The sequence below is a fragment of the Ambystoma mexicanum genome, chromosome 4p, assembly GCF_040938575.1.
Source record: "Ambystoma mexicanum isolate Mex_15411 chromosome 4p, UKY_AmexF1_1, whole genome shotgun sequence".
NCBI lineage: Eukaryota > Metazoa > Chordata > Amphibia > Caudata > Ambystomatidae > Ambystoma > Ambystoma mexicanum.
Genome location: NC_090927.1, coordinates 1,052,940,722 through 1,052,957,591, shown reverse-complemented (window position 1 = coordinate 1,052,957,591; position 16,870 = coordinate 1,052,940,722). Strand labels below are relative to the sequence as shown.

At 47.6% G+C, this 16,870-nt stretch overlaps 1 protein-coding gene across 1 annotated transcript in view; it reads left to right on the top strand.

Moving 5' to 3' along the window:
* The window catches only part of LOC138452894 (nephrocan-like), a 38,808-nt gene that overhangs the window by 2,865 nt on the left and 19,073 nt on the right, over positions 1-16,870 (top strand). The window contains exon 2 of the mRNA XM_069605238.1: positions 5,407-6,308. Within this exon, the coding sequence (XP_069461339.1) occupies positions 5,407-6,308 (902 nt within the window). The remainder of the gene's footprint in view (positions 1-5,406; positions 6,309-16,870) is intronic.

Below are 16,870 nucleotides of genomic sequence, written 5' to 3'. Positions count from 1 at the left end.
CCATCGTCAACGTATGCCAGGGCCTGGGAGGTACCGGAAGCGGAAGCAACAACCCAATTGGTCGACCCCTTTGATGTTTAGCCTGAGCACATACTGCGCATGTTCTAACATAACATTCTACATCGCGCTTCATAGAAGGCCACCAACACCAACGCTTGAGAAGATCTAAAGTGCGCTCTTGTCCGGGGTGAGCGTTAAAGGGAGCGTCATGAGACCACTCAAGGGCCAGATTACGTGTGTCAGGTGTGGGAAGGAACAGGCGTTCATGTACGAACGGTAATCCATCAGAAAACACTGGGTCCCATTCTCGCAACTGGTCAGAATGATCGCTAGTCCAGGATCGAACCGAGTCTATCAGTGACAATGAGGGAGTACAGAGACAAATCACATGACTCTTTCCGAGAACAGTGTCGGGGAATGTAGGCAATTGGACCCCCCCCGGGGAACGTGACAAGGCATCCGCCTTCCCATGTGCCGTTCCAGGACGGTGCATAATACGGAAGTCAAAAGAGGAAAAGAAAAGATGCCATCGGACCTGTCTGCTATTAATGCATTTCAGAGAGGCCAAATCCTGTAGATTCCGATGATCGGAGTATACTGTGATGGGATGTTTAGCCCCCAGAAGATGATGACGCCAAACACGGAAAGCGTCCATGACAGCCAAGAGTTCTTTTTCCGTAACGGTATAGTGAGACTCAGTACTGGAAAACTTACGGGAGTGGTATGCCACTGGATGTAATTTGCCTGTATTAGGACATGTTTGTGACAGTACCGCCCCGAGGGCAAAGGAAGAGGCATCTGCCTCGACTATGAACGGAAGATCAGGATTGGGATGTTGGAGTACCGGTGCGGTAGTAAAGGCGGTTTCCAAAGTCTCAAAAGCCTCCTGCTGTTCTCTCTGCCACTGATATGGTACCCGAGGACTAGTCAGGGTCGTGAGTGGGGCTACAATCGTAGAAAAGGAAGAAATGAAACGCCTATAAAAGTTGGCGAATCCTAAAAAGGCCTGCAAGGACTTGAGTGTTTGAGGTACTGGCCAATCTAAGACTGCTTTGACCTTAGACTCGTTCATGGATAACGCCCCAGGGGTGATGTGGAAACCCAAAAACTCAACAGAGGTCTTATGGAACTGACATTTCTCAGGTTTGGCAAATAAGGAATGTTTGCTTAAACGGGTTAATACTTCTCGGACGTGTTTTACATGGTCATCAAGATCCCGAGAGAAGATCAGGATGTCGTCCAAATACACAACCATGTACACATCCAGAATATCCCTGAAAATGTCATTCATGAATCGTTGGAACGTGGCCGGGGCGTTACATAAGCCAAAGGGCATGACAAGATATTCGTACAAGCCGTAACGAGTACAGAAAGCAGTTTACCACTCATCTCCCTCGCGAACGCGTACCAAATTGTATGCGCCGCGTAGATCAAGTTTGGTAAAAATGGAAGCATGTGTTAAATGATCTAAGAGTGGAGTGATTAACGGGATGGGATATCTATCCTTCTTGGTGATCGCGTTAAGACGCCGATAATCTACACAAGGACGTAAATCCCCCTCCTTCTTGGGTACAAAGAAGATAGGACTTGCCGCTGGTGAAGTGGAGGGGCGGATGTGTCCTAAACGCAGGGCGTTCTGTACATATTCTTTTAACACCAGTTCCTCCGAAGGAGACAAAGAGTAGATCCTGCCCGAAGGAACAGTGGAATCAGGAAGCAATTCGATTGGGCAGTCGTAAGTTCTATGTGGGGGAAGTACCTCAGACGAGCCTTGATCGAAAACTGATTCGAAAGCCCGATATTCTGGCGGAATCCCGGACATCAACCCCCCAACAGTATGGGACTGTATGACTTCTGGATCGTCAACTGTCAGTGTGAGTTGTGCTAAGGCTCCCAAGACCCGAGAGGGTGTGTCAGGGGCCTGATGGGTCGGGAGACAATAATTCTGACAAATATCGGACTCAAAGAGTACAGTGCCTGCTTGCCAATTGATCAGTGGATTATGTTCACGTAACCAGGGAATCCCTAGTATGATACCGAATTGAGGTGCGGTGATCAAATCAAAACTTAAGGTTTCTGTGTGTATGTCTTGTATGTTCAACAAGAGGGGTGCAGTTTGATGTCTAACAGGACCAGAAACCAATGCGGAGCCGTCTACGGCTTGGACATGTTCCGGTCGTGTTTTTACCACTAAGGGTAGATTGAGGGAATGGGCCAAATCAATATCTATGTAATTACCAGTGGCACCGGAATCAATAATGATATTGACTGCATGAAGAAGGCCAGTAGAGGGACATAGAGTAGCCTTTACGGAGATGGGTTGAACACGAGCAAAGGCAAGAGGGGTACCCGGAGAAGATGATGGGACACTCGACCTGGTCTCCGGTTCTAAGGTCGAGCCATCCGAAAAACCTGACTCTTCTTGGGACGTCGAGGACACTCTTTCACGAAATGTCCAGTGGTGCCACAATAAAAGCACGCATTATCTACCCTTCTACGTTCCCTCTCAGATGTTGTAATAGGACTGCGTAACCCTCCTACTTGCATGGGTTCTTCAGTACTGGAGGCGGGAGTATTAACAAGAGTAGGAGAGGAAGAGGCCCCCAATTCAGCTCTACGCTCCGATCGGCGTGCATCTACCTGCAGGACGAGATCAACCAATTCCTGATACTGAGTAGGCATAGAAGGGATCACTGCTAAAGCGTCTTTCATGGTGTTACTCAACCCCCTATAAAAGACCACCGCCCGCTTGTTTTCTGGCCATGATGTTTCCGCAACTAGCTGATTGAACCGGGTGATGTACTCTATCAGAGTTCTTTTGCCCTGAGTCAATTCCAACAACTCCAAATCCCTAGACTGTGCCTTGTGTCGAGTATCGAATACTCGGGACATTTCTAGGACCAACAAATCAAAGTCGTAAAGAACTGGGCTATTGTTTTCTAACAGGGGATTAGCCCAAGCGGCAGCTGTTCCAGCTAAATGGGAAAGGGCGAAGGCGGCCTTAGCAGTGGTAGTGGGAAAAGCCAAAGGCCTGCATAAGAAATGTAACTTGCACTGGTTAACAAAGGTTCTGAATTTCTTGGGATCACCCTGGTAACGTTCAGGAGCAGCCAGGGGGGAAGGAGTTGGGAGGATTATTGGAGTCGGGACTGTAGAAGTAGCCAAGGGAGGGGGTGTAGTGGAGGAGCTGCCATCTCCAAACTCAGGGTCTGCAGGAAGGGAATGCTGAACGCTCTGTATGGTATCCAACCTTTGATGGATCACTGTGTTTGCGGCGGCCATATCTGCCCTTAATATTGTAATTGCCTGAACTAAAGCAGTTATGGGTTCGTCCGTGGATCCCTGCATCGTCTAACACGACTATATGGCTTCTCAGTCTGTTCTCACTTGAGTGTCGTGTAGACCGATGAGACCTCCGTCCCCAAGTGACGCACAGGGGAACAAAATAGAAACCCGCTGTGCGACCCTTGAGGCCACAGGTGAGAGAAGTCTTCCCAGATCCACGGAGCCTCTGGAACACCGATGCTGCTGTCAAGAAGGAATGAGGTTAAGCACCAGGCAATCACAATACAGGCAGGTAAACAAAAGAATCTAAAGTGTCTTACCTATCTGGTGTAAGGGAGACCCAGGTAACCTAGTAGGGAGGTTCGAGGCTCAAAAAGATACAGCGGTCCCTGGAGTGGTAGAACCGCAGGTAAGCGTGGATACAGGTAGGCCACCTGTAAGATAGGGCTTGACTTGGGCGTAGAAGTACAGCAAGATACTCAGGGATGATCCAAAGACAAGTCGATGTGCAGTCCAGAAATCCGGCAACAGGTAAACAGTTTCAGGCAAAGGTACAAAGGGGTGTCCAAGAGAGTCCAAGATAGAGTTCCGTGGTCGAGGTAGCAAGGAGCAAGTAATAACGCCAAACAGGGTCCGAAGCCAGCTGAGAAGCAATGATCGTCCTGCCTCTCAGTTCTTTATACTGCGTGTCCCTGGGTCATGTGACGTCTCTGGGCCATGTGACGTCCACCAGGATCACGTGAGGAACGCCACACTGTATCACGTGACCGACGTGATGACGTAACGCCGTCCCTTCTGCGATACATCCTCCAAGGCAGTTGCCAATGCAGGAAAGGTTGTAAACGAGCCCGTACACCAAAGAAGGTACGGTGTTTTCGGTTCTGTGGGTTCACCGAATCCCTTGAGCCTCGAAGCTGGGGTGGAGATGTTTGGGGAATGTGAGCAGTGTTCTGATGTGGGGGGGCCTGATGTGCTGAGGATCGCCTAACAACGTCATCTGAAACAAAAGGTGTGTGTCTTTCTTCTTTGACTGTGGAGTTCAGGCAAGATCCAGCATTACCTGTACCAAAAAGATTGAGAAAATATCACTATTTGTTGGATTCAAAACAGAAGTATTCAAAACAGAACAGTCTTTCCAATTCCCATGTAGGCAGATAATGGTCTCTGGATCGGGAGTTCCTTATCAGAATGGGAGTCCTTGCCCCAAGAGGGGAGTCACTACTAGTGAGGTCCCACTTGCTCAGACCCCTAGGGAGTGTCTTGCTTAGCAGGCTCACCTACCTACCTTGAAAGGGGGTAGCTCCCCACTGGGTAGAAGGGATAATTACTCCACATTCGTCAAAGTGTTAACGGTGGCTGTTACATGATTTCCCAGATGTTTGTTTGGTTTTGTTGTTCCATTTGACATGTGTTGATTTGTCTCAGTGATCATGGATTACATATTGCATTAGTTGCATGAGATATATAACCATGGTTTTGGAAAACCTGTGGTAACTTAATGTGAGGACAGACTTTTTGGGTTTTCACTGAATGCACTTACAAAATAATGTGCTTGAAGAAAAATGAAGTATGAGTTTAAATAATGGATTCACAGTCCATGTTTGCATGTATGTGAAACCTAAAATGTACAATGCGTGTATGTAAGTGAATTAAATGAGAATACTAGTTGCATTAATATGTTGTATTATCAAATAGGTCTATCCCTTTTTATAAAATACGGATCCTCTGCATGAAGATTTTGGATATATTTTTAGAGATGTGCAACTACTATTTATTCGATTGGAAGCTCCTCTAAGAGAAGAGATTTTCAAGTGTGGGCTACTACAATTCGTTTATTGTACTGTGCATATATTCATCATGTGTCTATGCCTTCAGTCCTTCAGAATATATCTATGTTTTTTTATTACACATTCAAAGGCTGAAGTGAACTAGCCATTGGCAAAAAAAGTTAGAAACAGTCTGCAAAGAGACATGGCAAATCCCCCAAAAGAGATTTTAATAATCTCCCTTTCTGATTGAAGGACTCGAGGCTATCCTGTAACAAGCTAAGCACAGCACCCATCTGTTAGTGGTAATATGCCTCAAACAGTGATTCCTTTTAATACTGTGATTCTCTCTTAGGTGACGGACTTCAGCAGGGTGCCAGGCCTGGAAGAGCTTATCCTGTTTTCAAGCGGAACGGAGTCCATAGCAAATCATACCTTCAAAGCACTAAGTAGACTGAAGAGTTTGGAACTCTTGAACAACAAACTGAGGAACATCCCCAGACCTCTGCCGTCCAGCCTGGAGGTGCTGAAGCTTGGAGATAATCTCATCAACGTCATCCAGCAGTCTGATTTTGAAGGCTTAAAAAAATTGCAAGTGCTTGAAATTAAAAACAACCTTGTCACAGCTTTCTCGGCAGTTATGTTTTCTCCACTTTTTAATTTACAGACTCTCGTTTTGGATGGTAATTGCATTGAGACAGCCTCTGGTCCACTCAGACTTCCCAGGCTGAAGAATCTGAGTTTGGAAAACAACAAACTGCAGTCTTTCCCGGGGAACTTCTTTGCACATCTCCCTTATCTCCAGTATCTCAGCTTATCTGGCAACTTGCTCACCAAGATTCCACATGAACTTCCCAAGACCCTGCAATCCATAAAGCTGGAGAGGAACCACATTAAGCATTTAAGGCTGAGGGAGGTAAAGCACTTGGAAAATGTGACAGATCTTCTTCTTTCCAACAATCAGATTTCTTCACTTGATGGCGCGCTCCTACCTGCAAACCTCACCGCCCTGGAGCTGTCCAGGAACCAGCTGAAAACTGTGCCACCCAGACTACCTTCAAGACTGCAGAAGCTCGACTGCAGTGGTAACTTTATTCCAAAGGTGACCCTGCAGGATTTCCAGGGTCTGCAGGACTTGAAGCATTTGTTTCTTGACAACAACGCAATTAGTTACTTTGAAGGCGCGGCTCTTCAGAGATGTGCACATTTGACGAACTTGGCATTGGAACAGAATTTGCTTACTGCAATTCCTTTAAGGTAATTGATTTGTTCTTACAGTTTGTAAAATGAACCTTGCTTTCCTTTCACAATTAACAATGCCCCTAAGTCTCCAACCATATGCACTACAACAGTGGCCTTAGCTAAGGACGTGCCCTTCCTTCCTTATCCTATGGGCACAGCACCCCTCTTCAGTATGGTATGAGATGTGTACAACATTTTGTATGCAATTGTAGGCTATTTTCTAACAGCAGGATCACAAAGACTGGGCAGTCAGTGGATACAAGGATGCCTCTGTAAGGCAAGTGATGTAAAGGGATTATTGTAGCGGTGTGATGGGAAAGGAATGGCTATTGCGAGTCCGTTCTGTGCAGAAAAAGGGATCATGAATGGTCAAGAGTTTGGTGGTTTTGCATGAAGTAAAGGGAGCTGTCTAGGTTTTAAGAAATATAAACAGATTAACTGACATGTCATTGTAGAGAAAAAAGAGAGGGGATGCATTTGTGGGACAGGTAGTAGAATCATAAATTCTGTCACTCCATTGCCCTGTGCCCTTTCCACCATACTTATGGGATATTGTCCACGGGGAGGGGACACGAGTGAAGCCTGATGCACAGCAACACACCCATACGAGACTTTCCTTGCACATGCTCCCAGCCCTGGCTCATAGCTTCTTGCAGCGACTCCGCTTCATCACACTGAAAGCCTTTATCTTTTCTCCAGGTACTCCCTGCGCTTATTACTCGGTTTTGTGACTTTGGGCGCTGGTCTTCTTGCAGCAACCTTTTTTTCAGCAGCAAGCACTCACACTTTATGTTTAAAGAGCCTTGGGCCTGACCACGCTTGGGCCATTCTGCATGTTTTGCAACTCACTTTCATTTCAGGACCTGCATGTGCAGCTAGAAAGGTGGGTAGGCATCTTTTACCGGGCACCTGCCGGAAACTTAATTGGCTTCACAAGGTGAGAAGATTCCATTTTGTAAAGCACCCTGGCTGGGGCACACATTCCCTGTGGGTCTTGAGGCCAGGGCACCTTGAGTACTTCCATTCCCTGTAAAACGGTTTGTACAGTGATTTGCCCATAGATGCCCCAGTGGCCTAATGCTGGATCTTCGGTTAGGAGAGGGATGCAGACTAACACCTTGCGACCAAGCTTTAGCTCACATTGGAGTTACCAACACGGCAAAAAATGGTAAATGTGCAAACCTCGTCCTCGGCTTCTCGAAGGAACCCATACATAAACCCTTTGTTGGCTGCCTTTGGTGGGCACAACACATTTGAAAACTGATGCCAAAGGAGCTGAAAGGGTTTTAAGAGAATTAGAGGGTTAGGTAGTGAGCTCCTAGGCACCCCAATGTTGATCAGGAGTGGACCTAGAGGGGCGACTCAGAATAAAGCTGATGTTTCGAGTTGGAATGTGGCAGCACCAATTTCATAGAGTGGACCTCAAGCACTCTAAACTGGCAGGCCATCGCTAACCTAGATGTCAACTCTTTTTTTATATGGTATAGAGCTGTGGCTCTTATAATATATGCCCTTGCAGTATAGGCTAAACATCCTGTGGTGTTCCTCTAGGTTGTAACAGTAAATTACCTCCACCCTAATATATAAAGAGAAAAATTGATAGACCCAAAATACCTACAAATAAATTAAAAAGATAAACATAAATGAACACACACTTCAGTTAGTGTGATGTAAATAAAGTGCTGTCTGTTTCTCAGGCTTGGCATGCCAATGTGGGCCTATTTCATCAATGCTGTTTGGCGATTGTCACTGACATCCTTCTCATGTTGACTGTGGTGGTGATAAAGGGAAGAGTTATCGAGCCAGGTGGAATTTTGTTCCTCCTTCATTTGTAGACAGGCCTTGTTTTATGTTATTGCCGGGCAGTGGCTCAATACTTGAGTCATGCTTGATCCCAGCACTTAGCCTAACGCTCAGCTAGCTCGTCCATTTATAATTCATAATTCCCTCTGCCAAGTCGCATGGGTTTAGCAAATGGCTTTTCAGTGCCTTACTGTCACACGGGTCTGTAATATCCTCTCCTTCACAAGAATATTCCGTCTCACCACCCTCCCCAAGCTCCTCACCTTTGTTCTTCTTCTTGGTTTTCCTCTTCTCGTCGCTTTTGTGTCTCTCCTTTTTTTTATGTAGATAGGGACGTCCATGGAAGGATGCCACCATGCCACTGTAACAGGTGTGACGGGGGTTAAACCTCCGGGAACGTCCAGATAGGGGAAAAAGCCAACGGCATAAAAAAAAACCTTGAGAGACTTCCATGCGGTGGTTGTGGAACAGGCTTGAGTGAACCAGAAGACGAAGTGGAACCAACGGTAGGATGAAAGTGGCAGAGGTAATCCAAAAAGGCAGGCAAAGGTCTGGTACACGGGTTGGCTAATGAGTACAAGGCTGAAGACAAGGGTAAAGGAAAGAAGGAGGAAGTAGGCAGGGAAAGAGGGAGACACTAGAGAGGGGCAATGACTAAGAGGCGAATAGGGAGAAAAGGGAAGAAACGGAACGAAAGAGAGAGTGAGAGAGAGAGAGTGAGTATAGGAGGAGCAAGAGAGTGGAAAAGAAGGTAAGAGGGCTCCCGGAGGAGAGGGTGATAACGGACGCAAGGTCCGAAACGGAAAAAACAAAGCACAGCGAGAGCGACTGCAACACGGGTGGGTAACCAGGCAACGTTGCAACGTGCCCGTAACCCGGAAGCGGCTGAATAAATACCTCCGGGTACGTGCGCGTGCAAACACTAGACCGATAACACCCGCAAGAGGAAGAACGTAATGGAACTAGCTATGGCGGACCATAGCGCCAGCGGTTCCAAATCCGCCACCCTCGCCGAGACATGACAGTATGCCCCCTCCTAGGGTGCCCTCCCCCGGGCTTGCCGGGATGATGGAAATGAAATGTACGTACTAGGAAAGGGGCATTGATATGAGCGGTAGGTTCCCAGGAATTTTCTGACCAGGCAAATCCTTTCCACCGCACAAGATACTCCAGTCTACCTCTGCGACACCTTGAATCGCAGATCTGGGCAACTTCATACTCCTCCTGGGTGGAATCTGAGGGTAAAGGAGTACTCTTGGGATGGCGAGACCAAGTATCCTCATGAAAAGGTTTCAATTGAGATGCATGGAAGACCGGGTGTACTCTACGAAGACCTATGGGGAGTCTTAATCGAAAAGCTACCGGATTGATCACCTGTGTGATCTTCTTGTATGGTCCTATGAACCTAGGGGGTAGCTTGGAGGGGTGAGTCCATCTAGGTAAGTATCTTGTAGACAGCATGACCCGAGATCCTACTTCCCACCCAGGGACAGGTCGTCGGTGCTTGTCGACTTGTGTCTTGTAGCGCTCTTGAGCCTCACTGAGACCTTTCCTAGCTTTCTCATAGACTTCTCGAAGGAGGGCGAGTGAGGAATCCACAGAGGGTAGATTGGAGGGAAAGTCAGAAATGGGCAAGATCGAGCAGGGGTGATAGCCACAGGTGCAGAAAAAAAGGACTCATACCAAGAGCAGAGTGAACAGAGTTATTATAAGAAAACTCAGCTAAGGGTAATAGTGAGAACCAATTGCCCTGCTGGTGGTTTACGAAGCATCGTAAATATTGTTCAAGGGTTCCATTGAAACGTTCTGTCTGTCCATTTGATTGAGGGTGGAACCCAGACGTCAAAGCTCTCTCTACTCCCAACCTTCCACAGAAGTCTTTCCAAAACCGGGAAGTGTATTGACTTCCCCGATCCGAGATGATTTTTGTAGGTATCCCGTGGAGACGAAAGATGTCTTTCAAGAACACCTCTGCCATTTCGGTTGCAGACGGCACCCCCGGCAAGGGGGAGAAGTGAGCCAGTATGGAAAAAGAATCTACCACCACCATGATGCATGTACATCCTTGAGATCGGGGCAACTCAACGATGAAATCTGTCGAGATGGTACTCCAGGGGCCGACGGGAACCGCACAGGGTTCCAAGAATCCTACAGGCTTTTGGTGTGAATTCTTGTTACGAAGACAAACAGTCCAGGACTGTACATAATGAACGACATCTTCACGCATACCAGGCCGGTAGAAATGTCTTTGTAGATACTCTAAGGTGCCCTTACCACCTCTATGACCTGCAATCTTAGAATCATGACACCAAGTTAAAGCTATCTTCCGGAGGTCTCGCGTGGGTAAATAAAGTTTACCTCTTACTAGGTAGAGGCCGTCTCTGATGTTATACTTGATGTCCTTGGGATGTTGGTCCACTTTGAATTGTTCCCCAGAAGCATCTCTCACCTGTCTCAAGAATGTAGAGAGCATTCCGATACACTTGTTTAGAGGAAACATCAATTCTCAGGAGGTTTCTGATTCAGACATGTAGTTGCACCGGCGAGAAAGGGAATCTGCCACCAAGTTCTGGTTACCGGGTATGTAAGTGATGACAAAATCAAATTGAGCAAAAAAGTGAGCCGATCGTGCTTGACGAGTGTTGTAGCATTCAAATTGTCTTAGGACTTGTAGGTTTTTGTGGTCGGTCCGGATGGTGAAAGGGTGTTCGCCTCCCTGCAGTAAATGGCGCCACTCAAGACAGGGCGATTTCATGGCTAACAATTTGCGTTCAATAACAGAATAATTCTTTTGGCTGGCATTTAGAGTTTTTGAAAAATACGAGATGGGATGTTCCAAGCCTTGATGTTCCTGCAACAATACCGCCCCTATCGCAGCAGCAGAGGCATCCGTCTCTAAGATAAAGGGTAGAACTTGATCCGGCTGGAGGAGAATGGGAGCGGTACAAAAGGCTTCTTTGAGACTGCGAAAACTATCTTCGGCTTCTGTAGACCTTGTGAAAGGGGCCGACGACTTCTTGAGAAGAGTCGTGATAGGTAAGATCTTCTGAGAGAAATTGGAGATGAACTTCCGATAAAAGTTTGCTAGGCCAATAAACCTTTCAATCTCTTTGACAGATTTAGGTGACGGCCACTCCAAAATCGAACTCACCTTGCGGCGGTACATAGAAATTCCTTGACTGGAGAGGATGAATCCCAAATAGGGAATGGAAGTGGCAGAGAACAAACATTTGTTGAGTTTGACAGAGAGATGATTGTCTCTTAATCTTTGGAAGACTTCCTTAACATGTTCTTTGTGTTATTCTGATGTGTTGGAAAACACCTGAATATCATTGAGATATACAATGGTGGTATGGCACAGCAAATCAGAAAAAAGACGGTCCATAAAGCGTTGGAAGATTGAAGGGGCGTTGACTAACCCAAAAGGCATCACGTGATACTCAAAAACCCCAAACGGGATCCTGAATGCCGTTTTCCACTCATCACCTGTCTGTACGCGGAGCAGATGATAGGCATTCCGTAGATCAAGTTTGGTGAACATGGTGGCACCCTGGACTGCTTGAATAATCTCTGTTATCAAGGGCATCGGGTAACGATCCTTAATGGTTACCTTGTTCAAGCCCCGATAGTCTATACAAGGAAGCAATTCCTGTGTCTCCTTCTTGGGGATGAAGAATAATGAGGCTCCTGATGGAGATTTCGAAGGCCTAATTAGTCCATTGGCTAAGTTGTTATCCAGGTACTCTCTGAGATAACGTCTTTCATCCAGGGATAGAGGAAACATCCTGCAGAAGGGCACCAGTGCTGCGGGTGTGAGGTCGATGCAGCAATCTTCCGGTCGGTGTGGAGGTAGTTCTATGGGGATCTTCTCGGTAACTACCTCAGCAAATTCCTTGAGATGGTGCGGTAGACAATGGACGGCTCTGGGTTCACAGCTACTTGTGGTCTTACATGTTTCATATCTTGGCTCCGGAGACATTCCGTCTTGCAGAATTTAGATTGGAAGCTTAGTAGGTTCTTTGTCCAGTCAATGGCCCTCATTACGACCCAGGCGGTAAGTTACCGCCTGGGTCGTACCCTTACCACCATGGCGTAAACTACGTTTACGCCATGGTGGTTGGCGGATTTACCGCCCCATTCCAAGGTGAGTGGGGCGGTAAATCCCCATTTCCCATTTTACCCTTCCTCATTCCCATTTTCGCCCCATAGGGCATAATGGGAATGGGGAAAGACGATAATTACGGCACCGTAAATTACGGTGCCGTAATTATCGCCAAGGTCCCTTTGCGGCATGGATTTTAACGGCTGCAAAAAAGCAGCCGTTAAAAGCCATCCCGCAAAGGGAACCTTGTAATCAGGCGTTAAGGGTCGGCACCGTTTACGCCGCCGTAAACCCCTTAACGCCTGAGTCAGAATGAGGGCCAATATGAGGGTTGTGTTTTCGTAGCCAACCAATCCCCAAAATGAGGGGAAAGAGGGCTGCACGAATTATGTCAAAGACAATCTTTTCAGAATGCTGTTGAATGGATAGAGTGAGTTCTTCCGTGGTGTGGGTAATCAACCCAGAACTTAAAGGTTCCCCATCGACACCTTCCACCTTCTGGTCTTCTTGTTTGGCGACACGGATAATACCCTTTTGTTCCACCCACAGGGTATCAATAAAGTTACCGGCCGCTCCGCAATCGAGTAAGGCCTGGTAGGTTATTTCAGTGGTTCCTAGTTTGAGGGTTACAGAAAGCACCATGAGATGAGAATCTTCAGGTATCTCCGAGGAGGATACCGAAAGGGTTATCTAAGGACTTGGAGTGGCCCCTCGGAAGTGAGTCCTAACACTTACCGAGGGCGATCGTTTCCCGACCGTCTGGGAGGAACGTCTGGACAATTCCGTAAGAAGTGAGTGGATGCTCCACAATACATGCATAAGCTGCCATCCCTACGTCTCTTACGTTCTTCCGGGGTGAGCGGAGCTCGAGCTGTACTGATTTGCATTGGTTCTTCTTTTCCTTGCCGTGAGGAAGGCACGGACGTAGGAGGATGGGTTTCCTGGGCAGGGGGCCCAAAGAACTTGGTCTTCTTCTTTTCAGCCCGGCGTTCCGACAGTCGGAAGTCTATCCGAAGAGTAGCAGTGATGAGGTCGGCAAATGAGGCTGGTCGAGCGATACGGGCCAGCTCATCCTTGAGATCCTCTCTCAATCCCCGCCGGAAGATGGCATATTGAGCCTGCTCCTGCCATCCTGCTTCAGCTGCAACTTGTTTAAAGGTGGTGATATATGTCAACAGGTCGGAATTCCCCCGTCGGATGTCCAGAAGGTCTTCCGAAGCTAGAAACGTACTTTCTGTGCACAAAAAGGTTTGCTGTAAGAGGGTCTTGAAAGAAATATGGGTAATCATAAACCCCACTTTGGCATGGTCTGACACAAAGGTTTGAGGACGAAAAGAGAAGTGAAGATTACAGGCATCCAGGCATCCAAAAATTCTTTAACTCTCTTTAGTGATCCATCAAACTTGCCAGATACCAAAGGGAGCGAAGGAAGGTCTGTAGAGGGTCGTTCTCTCTCTGTCATACGTTGCTGTAACGCTGTATTACCAGCCTTGAGATTCTGTACTTCTAAGTTCAGGCCTTGTACTGCAGCACCAAGTTCCTGAACTTGTTGTGGTGTTGCCATACTGGGTTCTTTGGGGCGTTGCAAACTGTCACACGGGTCTGTAATATCCTCTCCTTCACAAGAAGATTCCGTCTCACCACCCTCCCCAAGCTCCTCACCTTTGTCCTTCTTCTTTATTTTCCTCTTCTCGTTGCTTTTGGGTCTCTGCTTTTTTTTATGTAGATAGGGACGTCCACAGAAGGATGCCACCGTGCCACCGTAACAGGTGTGACGGGGGTTAAACCTCCGGGAACGTCCAGATAGGGGAAAAAGCCAACGGCATAAAAAACCCCTTGAGAGACTTCCGCGCGGTGGTTGTGGAACAGGCTTGAGTGAACCAGAAGACGAAGTGGAACCAACGCTAGGATGAAAGCGGCAGAGGTAATCCAAAAAGGCAGCTAGAGGTCTGATACACGGGCTGGCTGACAAGTACAAGGTAGGTGGTAGAGGCAATCCGAAAAGGCAGGCAGAGGTCTGGTACACGGGCTGGCTGACAAGTACAAGGTAGGTGGTAGAGGCAATCCGAAAAGGCAGGCAGAGGTCTGGTACACGGGCTGGCTGACAAGTACAAGGTAGGTGGCAGAGGTAATCCAAAAAGGCAGGCAAAGGTCTGGTACACGGGTTGGCTAATAAGTACAAGGCTGAAGACAAGGGTAAAGGAAAGAAGGAGGAAGTAGGCAGGGAAAGAGGGAGAAACTAGAGAGGGGCAATGACTAAGAGGCGAATAGGGAGAAAAGGGAAGAAACGGAACGAAAGAGAGGGTGAGAGAGAGAGAGAGAGAGCGAGTATAGGAGGAGCAAGAGAGTGGAAAAAAGGTAAGAGGGCTCCTGGAGGAGAGGGTGATAACGGACGCGAGGTCTGAAACGGAAAAAACAAAGCACAGCGATAGCGACGGAAACACGGGTGGGTAACCAGGCAACGTTGCAACGCGCCCGTAACCCGGAAGCGGCTGAATAAATACCTCCGGGTACGTGCGCGTGCAAACACTAGACCGATAACACCCGCAAGAGGGAGAACACAATGGAACTAGCTATGGCGGACCATAGCGCCAGCGGTTCCAAATCCGCCACCCTCGCCGAGACATGACACTTACACTGACTTAGTTAGCCTGCTGGTTCAATGTGATCTTCTACCACCCCTCGTCCTTTTCACACCTAAACCACTGCATGAAGATTATAGTATTAGACTGGGTTTCTCAAATTGTATGAGTGGTTGGCTGGAGCAGAAACATATCCCTGTCATTCTAATGCTCCCCTCCAGATCCAAGCATTTGTCTTTTTTCAAGACTCAATGTTGTTCTCATGTCTCCATTGTAAAACACTTGTTCCGTTTAACCTGTCTCCATTGTAAAACACTTGTTCCGTTTGACCTTTCTGTTTTTCGCCTTCTCAAATCTTAGATTCGAGTCTCTCCTCTAGTATCTTTTACTCCATTCATGGGTGCTCATCTAAAATGGGTGACAGGGCGCCAACCAACTGCCCACTATGGATGAGCCAAAGCTGACCGGTAAATACCTGAGGGTTCCTCGGTTGCTGAATGCAGCAGAGGGAGGGCTACTGTGCCAGCGTGTTGCTAGGGAAGCAAGGTTTCCCTATGCACAGAGTATCCCAACTGTGCATGCCCATTGAGCCATGCAGGCTGCAGGTGTTTTGCTTCCATTCATTGGCCATTGGCCATTCATGCTTGTGTACTACAGGCGGAAAAATGACTAGATGGTTCTCCTGTGCCCCCCAGAAGGTTAGGTCTGCCTTGGGTGGTGAGACCCTACTGCTCTACCTGTATGGCAGGTGCCAGGATATGGGCAGGGATGTTTCATTGACACCCTCCCCTCAACATCTTGGCTGCAAAATGTAACCGATTAGTTATAAAATTGTATTTGGGGAAGAGCCCCACTAAACACGCCTTGGTCGGATGGCACCCCAATAAAAAAATTCACCAGCTACCCACTCCCATTGCCTTCTTAGAGATCTTTTCCCCAGTCCTTCATGTACAATATATAAGGGATAAGTGTCCACAAAAACAAATAAGTAGCAGATATACCTAGTGTTGGCCAGGCTACACGGTAACCAAGCTTTTCATAAAATGTTCCACTGCTGCCCTGGCTGCCTCTTTCCACCTAGCATCAGCCGACTTATCCAAAGCAGATAGCCTCATGGGTAGCGTGATGATTGAATTTACAGGTTTTTTTGTCCCTGGGGATGTGTACGTCTTAAGTGCTGATAAGAAAAATTTCCCGGATTTTCTTGCATCAATTTTCCCAAATGTTTCATTCAGTTTTCCACTGTTGCCTTGACTGTCTCTTTACACTGTTCATCAGATGACTGCATAAGCCTGTTGCCTAGCTTGTCTCTCTTTTTGGTGTGTTTTGCTGTCTCAGTGCTGCCTGTCTGCTTGCTTGAGCATTGTAGGTGCAGACACATAGGGCCTCATTACGAGGTTGGAGGTAGCCTTGCCAGTAAGAGCAGCAAGGCTACCTCCATACCAGCATGGAAGTCCGGCACCCACGAATGGGCAATTACCGGGGTATTCTGACCCCTCCGGACCCGGTAATTGCCCTTTCACGGGTGCTGGTGCCGGTAGATCCCCATTCCCATTTCAGCCCTGTATGGCTCAACGGGAATGGGGATGCCTGTAGCAACCGCACCGTTCATAATGGTGCCGGTGCTAAAGGCTTGCGGTGCTCGCGGGTGCCTTTCATTCCGCCTGGGCAGACCTGGTGGAATGAAAGGCACCCGGGGCACAACTTGGAGTTTGCCGGTCCAGTAACCACGGTACTGTCAAGCATAACGGTACCGTTGTTACCTGACCAGCAACCTCATAATGAGGCCCACATTCATTACTTGGAAGCATTGGAATTACATTGTAGGTGCAGACACATATTCATTGCTAGGAAGAGAACACGCATTGACTAGGCTCTCACCATTAGTTGTGCTGAAAGGAGGCTAGCAGGGGATTATGCGTTCTGAGAGATGAGCCAGGTTTTTAGGCCTTTGCGGAAAAACCAGAGTGAAGTTTCAGCTCTTAGGTGAGGTGGTAGGGCATTCCAATATTTGGCCACCACCACCAGCGGGAAACAGTCACCTCCTGATTTCTTGAGTTTGAATCTCGGAATGGATATACAATGGGAGT